The 9,555-nt window shown below is 38.3% G+C and overlaps 1 protein-coding gene and 1 long non-coding RNA gene across 2 annotated transcripts in view; both read left to right on the plus strand.

Moving 5' to 3' along the window:
• The window catches only part of LOC123871914, a 575,184-nt gene extending 568,033 nt beyond the window's left edge, over positions 1 to 7,151 (plus strand). Inside the window, exon 3 of the long non-coding RNA XR_006797372.1 lies at positions 7,042 to 7,151. This is a non-coding gene — a long non-coding RNA (uncharacterized LOC123871914). The remainder of the gene's footprint in view (positions 1 to 7,041) is intronic.
• LOC123871910 lies at positions 79 to 974 on the plus strand. The gene is made up of 2 exons (XM_045915962.1): positions 79 to 213; positions 741 to 974. Exons 1-2 carry the CDS (start codon positions 142 to 144, stop codon positions 963 to 965), a joined length of 297 nt encoding a protein of 98 aa, XP_045771918.1. The 5' UTR covers positions 79 to 141; the 3' UTR covers positions 966 to 974.
• Positions 7,152 to 9,555: the final 2,404 nt, after the last annotated feature.

Here is a 9,555-nt window from a genome sequence, read left to right on the forward strand (position 1 = left end):
ACCTATTTTATTTTTCTACCTCATTTTTTCTGTAAAAACCTCTTGAAGTACTTAGTTAATAGGTATGGATGTCTTGTTACGGACATGTTCCAGTTTATTTTTCACAACATTTCATAGCAAAATAAATGATGTTATAAGAATATGAAGTTTAGTGAAATGGATCTACTGAACTTTTGTGTTTATATTATGATTAGTTTTGTATTTAATTTAGTGGTAAGTAAAATTAAAATTAATACTAAAAGTATGTGGCATTAATACGACTGTAAAAATAGGTATCAAGCAACAACTTATAATGTAGGTATATCTAAGTTGATAAAATCAGTGAAAAACCAACGAGTTTTCAAAAATTTAAAACTCAAGCATTGAACTTTTTCTAAAATTTCTATTTAATCCTAAAATTCGTAATGATTTATGTAATATTCGGATTAATCGATTTTAATTTTATCAAAATTTTACAACGATTGGTGTTTTGGCAACGCGATCAAAAATAAACTCTTGTTGACAGTAGCTAGGTACTCACAATTAAAACAGTGAACGTTCTTACGAGTCAACACTTTACGAGTTGTAGACTTTGTAGAGTTAAAACAGGTAGGTTGATAGATTCAACCAAAAAATATATTTTGGAAAATCTTTAAACACTTCAGCTTACTACACTACTAAATATTACTTTCAGCTTTATGCTCTCGACTTGATGAGAAACCTGGTGATAGAGTTTTGAACAGAAAACATTTCTTTTATAGTCATCGAATGTATTGGAATCTGAACAGTCTTCATTCCTCGGCCTATCGCAGCCTGTGTCTCTGAGCAGCAGTACGGTGGAACTGGTCGCGCAGCTCGAGGCGGCAGTGCGGCAACACGCGCGCGGCGACCGACGCGTCAGGCGATACTTCAAGTCGTACGACACGCCCTTCGCGGGCCGCAGCCGCAGGGCCAACCGCGGGGACTCTATCTATGACGACTATTAAATTATTGCTACAAAATTACCTGCAGTTATTTAATAACCAAACACTTTTGTGCATGCCTGGCTCCATCATAACACAAGTGTAAATTAAAAATTTATAACACCCCCGACAAGTGAAGGTTACAGTAACTAGAAAAGACCGAAAATACCTGATAACTTTCAAACGGCTGAACCGATTTTCTTGGACTATTCCGCGCCTACGATCCAAAGTATCAGAGTTTTCCAAAACATCATTTTCAAATAAATAATTATGTATCAAGGCAACGTCCATCTTGACAGCTTGACATTTGTCTATTGACATAATATTATGAACCTAACGGTTATGTAACCTTCTTTTCTACAAGAAAACTAGAAAAGAGCTGAAACTCTTAAACGGCTGCACCAATTTTTTTGGATTATAGCTAAGAACACTCTCGATCAAGCCACCTTTCAAACAAAAAAAACTAAATTAAAATCGGTTCATTCGTTTAGGCGCTACGATGCCACAGACAGATACACACATACACAGATACACAGACACACAGATACACACGTCAAACTTATAACACCCCTCTTTTTGGGTCGGGGGTTAAAAATAGTATGTTACCTACCTAAAACATATAGTTAGTGTAGGTAGTTGCCGTGGCAAAGTTATACGAAAATAGGTAGGTATGCATAGTACGCGAGTCGAGATGGCAATCGGCGGAGCACCCGCACAGCCCCCGCGCTAATCCTACGCGGGGCGTCCCCCCGCCTCATACCCCGATTGTCATGTCGACCTTACATTTTGCTCCCGGCCTTAATACCCGGCCGGATTCTTTTGAGGTGTGCGCGAACGAAGTAGGGTGTTTGTGCTATTCTTCACCGAAGAATTTACTAATACTTAGCTATGTACGTATGGCGAGTAAGGAATGCGGGGCGATACAAGTACAGACTATCTTATCTTTCTCATCTGCATCATTTATAGTATAGGTAATGTGTAAAACGATTAAGCCTATCCAATAGTCTAAGACATCATTTTGAGCTACGATGTACGGTAAAATACTAAGTTATAATAAAGCAGTCCTCGTTCGCTGCTTCACGCGGCTTGTGGTTCTAAGCAGCAGCACTGTGGAATTGGTCGTGCAGCTCGAGGCAGCAGTTCAGAGCAGTATGACAACTATTAAATCATTGCAACAAATTACATATGTTTTTAAAACTATGCTACTATCTAAAACGTATGCACTGCACTGCCCCGCCTTGAAAGATTCTTTTGTGGTGTGCGTGAACGAAGTACCTAGGGTCTGCTCTGCGGTATTCTCCACCGCACCGAGGTATTTACTATGTTAGGTGAGTATAAGCCATAAGGTATACGGAGTCATGAAAGTGCACACAATTTTACTTATTCATCATAATCATCTTAGGTATAATGCGTGGAACGTTTAAAAGCCTACCCAATACTTAGTCGATTTTAAGGTGTAATTTGAGTTACTGGACGATACTGGAGTATAATAAAAGCCCACTGCAGTTTCCGTTCCTTAGCTGGTTGGTCTAAGCAGGTAGGTATTATTTTGAAGTGGATTAAAATTCGTCACGCATAACTTTCTTGGCGCGCTCCGTAAATTGACATATCTCGCTTGAAATTTTATAAGGATATGGGTACGTGAGATGCGAATATTATTACAGAGGCTTGTTCTCTTAATTAATTGTAAGGAAACTTTCATAATTTTCTCCTCGAAACTTGAGATATCTATAGTTGCCTACTCGTGTTTATGATAAAACTGGACGATTTCTTTAAAATTATAATCGGCTGAAGCGTTATTGTTTTTGATATAGAGCCTAAAATATGTTTTTTTAATTTTGTGTCTTTATTTATCTGTGCGCGCATCATGCCGAATAGGTAACTGCAACCGCGCGAAACCGGGGCGGGTCAACTAGTGTAGCTATATAGCTAATATATGTAGAGCGAGGTATATTGGCGACTAATGGCCTGAGCGTTTAGACTCTAGCAACCATAGCGTCTATGTTTACAGCGTTTTTAAACGATGTAAAGAAGCTTTAGCTTATACTTTAAACTCTCATGTAAAGCTAAAGCTTCTTTATACCAAATAGCGCTTCTGTAAGGACCATTGAGACGTTCGGAATTTCCTCCGAATGTCTCAACAAAATAAAAAAACTGTAGGCCTGGTGTCCGCTCTGTTCGCAGGAGTGCAGCACTCTACCTACTCTACTAACTTGTATCTGAAAAAAAGAGCTAGCGTTGCCTTGCTACGCGGGGCCTCACCGTGCTACGCAAATCATATCGCTTGCGTAGCACGTAGAATGCTCTTTCGATATCCCCTACTTTGCAAGACACGCTCGCCATTTACTTGAACCAGCAGCGTTGCTACGAGTATGTCACATTGGTAACTATTATAGGCGATGACCTACGTGTTACCCCATAGGGTATAGGGGCTATGCCTAAGTATCTACTAGGCATGCGTAGTAGCATCAAAACCAGTAAATTGTACCTACTATTGGTGCTTTGTGCTCGGGATACCATTGAATTTCTTTGCAGAGAAATTATAAAATCATTAAGAACAAAGGCTTAAGTTCGTTCAACATCCAATTTTTCTCGATCTTTCCGAATTTAATCTGTACAAAATATTGAAAGCGGGAAAATTTCGACGTTATTTGAAATAGAACAGATTTAATCAAAACACAAAATCCTTAATTCACGACCCCAATCTAAGATGCCGTCTTGGAGAGAAAATCCCGATTTTATAGCACACTTTCGATACAGAGTTGTTTTCGCGAAGTTAACAGGCGATTGCTTGTAATATCATCTTTTATTTACACAAAAATAGCTTCTACGAAATAGCTGTTGCCCGTAGGTATGCAAGAGTGCATAGTAGGTATATAGATATATCTATACTTAGCTGTTATATTTATGAATATTTTGTACAACTACCGGTACGATGTTGCCGTGGCAAAGTTATACGAAAGTAGGTAGGTATACAATATACGACAGGTTGAAATGGCAACCGCGGAGGGAACGCCCCGCACACCCCCGCGCTCACCCGATGTAGGAAAGCGCGGGAGACGTGCAAGTATGCGGGGCATCCCCCCGCCTCATACCCCGAGTGCCATCTCAAATTGAGAGCCTCGATAGCTCAACGGTTGAGGAGCGGCCTGAATTCCGAAAGGTTGGCGGTTCAAACCCCACCCGTTGCACTATTGTCGTACCCATTCCTGGCACAAGCTTTACGCTTAATTGGAGGGGAAAGGGGAGTATTAGTCATGATTAGCATGGCTAATATTCTTTTAAAAAAAAATCTCAACCTATCGTGGACTATAATAAATAGGTATATTTGAATAGGTTAACTTATCCGTGCGAAGCCGGGGCGAGTGGCTAGTTCATGAAAATCAATTTGACAAATAGGACGAACAGACTGACCAACCCCAAAAAAGAGTTCCATTTTTTCATTATGAGGCATGGAATCCTGAAAAGACTGAAAAGTTTTCTGAGCTGATTCAGAAAGCTAGCTTGTAATTATTGAATGTTTGGTCCAGATAAGGATGCGACGTGTAAAATAATTGAATGCCGTTTATTTTCTCAATGTGTCCTCGAGAGACTACCAATCCCAGTTAATATTGCACCCTTACATGTGGATATAATTTACGGTCATACCCATGTCACGAAGAGTTATTATGCCATTTTACCAACTTTGAATATTATTAAGAAGCATAATAGCAAGCAGTTTTTTAACTCATACAAAACTAGCTATAAGTACCTACCTACCTAGATAAAAACTTAAAAAAAAAAAAACTTAAAAACTCACTTAAAAGTTTTAAAAACTTGTAGCAAAATAAATCTGTGCAAAATAGCCTATAGTACAAAGTTGATACGGTATTAAAGTGATTAATTAAATAGAGGGTCTTCCAAAATACGTAAAATCCAAGTCCTTTGTTAGTTGTAAGTGTAATAACCATTTTAAATTATCGATTTAACTAAAAAAGCACGTCAAATCATTGTGACGTCAAATGCCAGTATTTCTTATTAGCACCGAGGGTTTCGTACTCGGATATTTTTTCCGACATTTTGCACGATAAATCAAAAACTAATGCATAAAAATAAATAAAAATCTGTTTTAGAATGTACAGGTAAAGAAAGCCCTTTCATATGATACCCTTGGTATAGTTATCTTATTTTGAAAATTGAAACGCATTTTAATTTTTTTTTAAATGATATAACCACAAATTCACGGTTTTCGGATTTATTCCTTTACTTGTGTTATAAAACCTACGTACCTGCCAAATTTCATGATTCTAGGTCAGCGGCAAGTAGGTACCTTATAGGTTTTCTTGACAGACACGACGGATGGACGGGCAGACGGACGGACGGACTGACAGACAGACAGACAGACAACAAAGTGATCCTATAAGGGTTCCGTTTTTCCTTTTGACGTACGGAATGGTAAAAAACTTACGTAAATAGATAGGTTAGATCTATTAGCTATTAGTTTATTGCTAGGAGAACCTAAAATTACAAATAAGGCTGACCCAAATTGTGTCAAATACAAGTGCTTACAATCTTAGGGTTGGTTAGTTCTGTCCCGAGGAATAAAGGGCTATTTAATTACGGATGGAATCACAAAATTTATTAAGGTCTCGCTTGGAGACATATCACACAGACAAAGAAGACAGTGGCTTCAGTAAACAGTGAAGTAACAAAGTTTTGTAGGTATACCTACTATCAGCGGCACAGGTGGTGCTTAAAGCGAGACTAACGAGCGAGCGATCTGCATATCGATGGCGTAACGACCCCTGCTAATGGTGTTAGCTATGCCTTTTTCGTGTACCTCTTCGCTTTTTATAGCAACAGTAGGTACTTCTCTGTACGGTACTGACAATAATAGCTCGTTCACACAGGCTGCGTAAGCGTAGACACGTAGCGCGTGCCATTGCGTTGTAATGTATGGAACTGTGTGAAACATGGCACACCGCTTGCGTAAAGCGTGGACGTATGCGTAACCCTGTGTGGGTTTACGCGCGTGACTACGCACGTGTCACGTGTACGTGCGTAGTGTGAAGCGGCTTTAACTTGAACAATATTATCATAACGCTTTTATTAGGTACCTATTCTTATTACTTATGCTCGCGACTTCATTCACGTGGATCTAGATTTTTTTAAACCAATGACAACTCTTCGATTTTCCGGAATCATTAGTAAGCCTTATGTCTCTCTCCAGTTTTTTCCATGCAAAATCACGTCAATCCTTTGCTCTGTTGTGGCGTGATTGAACGACAAACTAAATGATTTGCCGCTGCTTCATGAAAATTAGTAGAATATAACAAATAAGTTTTCCTACCGTACTCAACCGTACCGTACGTTGGGTACCGTCGTACCCAAGATTAGCAAGATTACAAGTGGAATATGGCTAATATATTTAAAACTAGAGGATGCCCGCGGCTTCGCCCGCGTGGATTTCAGTTTTTTAAAATCCCGCAGGAACTCTTTGATTTTCCGGGATAAAAAGTAGCCTATATTCTTCCCCAGGATTTAGCCCATGTCTGTACCAATTTTTATCAAAATCGGTTCAGCGGCCGTGAAAACGTAGCAGACAGACAGACCTTTCGCATTTATAATATTAGTATGGATATAATTATTATATTTATTTAAACGACATAGGTGATATAGAAATGTGAAACTTGCCGATACAGCTTTGTCGGCGGGTTAACTAGGCCTAAAATTTGAATACATAGGTACAATTTATTCACCCCATTCACAATACATTCAATGAACACTACTTAAGCCGTTAAGTTTAATTATAGCGGCTCGTAACTTTATATGGGTTAAGCCTACGGCATAAAGGTAATATAATAGTGTGTTAAAATTCAATTTCATAGCGTTTAGGCTGGTTGAGGCAGTTAGACGATGACATTTACGATTTGAAATGATAAAACTTTATTAGTATAATGGAATGGTAAGTCAGCGAACGAACAAGGCATAGAAATATTCCGTACGCTACATTATCGTAACGAAATCTTTACCGTGGTGGACAGTGAACATCTATCGCAATCTCCGTAACTGTCACTTTGGCCAATCATGGTAAAAGCCAGTATCGCATGACACACAGTAGGTACGAACTAATCATGCCCCTGAACCGATTTAAACAGACGTGAGTTCTTGGTCCGTGGTTATTTTCGAATGACAATTGTTAGAAACGCGCCTTCTATGCTTTATCGTTCACTGTGTTAAAAACATTCCTACAAGTTTCAAATTCGATGAATAGCGATCAAACGAGCAGACGTGTTACCTGAAGTGGTTATTATCGCCGCCCATGAACACTTGCAACAGCAGAAGAAGCCCCTATGCGTTGCATGCTTTTTAACCTCCGACCCAAAAAGAGGGGTGTTATAAGTTTGACGTGTGTATCGTAGCTCCTAAACTAATGAACCGATTTTAATTTAGTTTTTTTTGTTTGAAAGGTGGCTTGATCGAGAGTGTTCTTAGCTATAATCCAAGAAAATCGGTTCAGCCGTTTGAAAGTTATCAGCTCTTTTCTAGTTACTGTAACCTTCACTTGTCGGGGGTGTTATAAATTTTTAATTTACACTTGTTAGGAATTCATTTGAAAAACTCCATGTTGAAATCTAATGGGAACACCGCCGAAGGGATTTGGTTCCACAATTTGCATGTGCGTGGATTAAAAAGATCTGACACAATCGATATTGGGTACCTATACACAAGGCACCAAGGCGTCTCTCAGTCTTAATATCTTGTTCTGCACCTGACGAGATTTAATTTATTTTCTTACTTCCCTTATAGACGTTTCTTTTCGCACCTCTGAGGACACAATAGCCCTGTTAATCTCTTATCGAATTTTCTCGAAAGTTTCCGGGGGACGGCGTTGTACTCGTAATAATAATGAGGTGGGAAAGGAGACGAGTAAAATACAAATAGATTACAATGGCCGCCCTAATGAGACGTTTTGCCCGAAGTAATCTTGTAGAGCGATGTAATAACTAATAATGTATGATAGGAGCCCTATCACACGAATGCAGAGGTTTCTAAGATGCGTTTAAGGACTGTGCCTAATTATAAGATAAGATGTGTCTAAGAAATTTCTTTAGTACCTATAAGCATGAGATATCTACTCGTATCTATAAAGTGTGGGCCATACAATCTTCAATATAAAAAGACTTGTCCATATTGGCTGATTCAGTTGTTAGTTTAGTTAGTCAGAAAATTCAAATTTTGTTTACACATGTTGTCACTAAGTTTTTTGGAAAAACCATCCGTAAGAGGGTTAACAGGGCTCTCTCCGTCACTCGTTTCCACTCGTTTCATACAATCGTAGTTCCAATTTCATTTGAATATTAAGCAACCAAAATCTATGAAATTTTGCAGACATATTCTAGAAACTAATATCTGTGTCTGTGGTGTTTTAGATTTTTCTAAAAATATGTAGTTTTAAAATAACAGGGGCTCCAAGATTTGTATGAAAATTTTTAAGACCGCGTAACTTTGAAACCGAATATTTTAACAGAAATCTGGAAAACCACAGACATAGATATTAGTTTCTAGATAGATATTACTTTGGTTGCTTAATATTCAAATGAAATTGGAACTACGATTGTATGAAACGAGTGACGGAGAGAGCCCTCTTAAATAGGAGATGGAGTTTGCATGAAAGTCCGACGTTTATAAATTATCCATAAAAATTGGCTATGATCATGGTTCGCAATTGGAGCGCATTTTTTTCAATTTGTTACTTTACTGTTTATTAGCACAGCCTCAGAAGATCGTCAAAAATACAAGAATAAAAAATAATCTCCTTTCGCAAATTGTTGCAGGAATACGAGTTCGAGAGGTGGTTGTCAAAAATGCAACCAAAACTTTTTAGAGGCTATCCCGCAAAAATCTCGGAAAAATCAGTGTACACATAAAAAAAAATGGCCGAATTAAGAGCCCATTTCCTTTTTGGAAGTCGGTGAATAAATAATCTCTTTTCGCAAAGTGTTGCAGGACTACGAGTTCGCACTCGATTGGCAAGTAGGTACATCGTTCGTATCGTATCGTTACGGAATACAGATCGCCCGCTCGTTAGCGAGTAGCACCTGTGCGACTCGAATCTGGCGAATTTCGCTGCATTTGTTACTGTGATTTTGGGAATTCCTATCAAAATAATAGGTTTATTCAATATATTGGTACCATTTATGTTCTGCAAAAGCAATCAAGCTTGTTAATACTACGAGACCAATCTTCGAATTTGCCCCATATTGACTGACTGGCAGAAAATGTATAGCCTTAACCGGTGGACCCAGAGATTTAGTTTGCAGGAAATAATATTCCTTGAGTACTTTAGGAGTGCACTAAAGAAGGTATTTGAAAACTTGCACCCTCCAAATTCCAAATTCAAAGATCACAAAAACCTAAAATCTAATAAAATAATTGGTATGAGTTGTAGCTTATTCTTAAAACTTTTATAATATATGACCTACTCTGTTTTCCTGAAACATTTATATATGATTTTATATGGCTGCTACTTTAAGCTAGATTTTTAAAATTTCAGGCTTTTTCTGAGCAACATACTTATAGACAGAAAAACAGACACACTAGCGCATTTATGATACATATAAGTATGGATATG

This window comes from Maniola jurtina, chromosome 14, assembly GCF_905333055.1.
Source record: "Maniola jurtina chromosome 14, ilManJurt1.1, whole genome shotgun sequence".
In the NCBI taxonomy this organism is placed as follows: domain Eukaryota; kingdom Metazoa; phylum Arthropoda; class Insecta; order Lepidoptera; family Nymphalidae; genus Maniola; species Maniola jurtina.

What these genes read in the sequence shown, in the direction of transcription:
- LOC123871910 (XM_045915962.1), top strand. Translation starts at nt 142, where the DNA reads ATGAAGTTTAGTGAAATGGATCTACTGAACTTTTGTGTTTATATTATG. An exon ending in GTTTTGTATTTAATTTAGTG is followed by an intron (nt 214 to 740) that starts GTAAGTAAAATT and finishes TTTCTTTTATAG; the next exon opens with TCATCGAATGTATTGGAATC.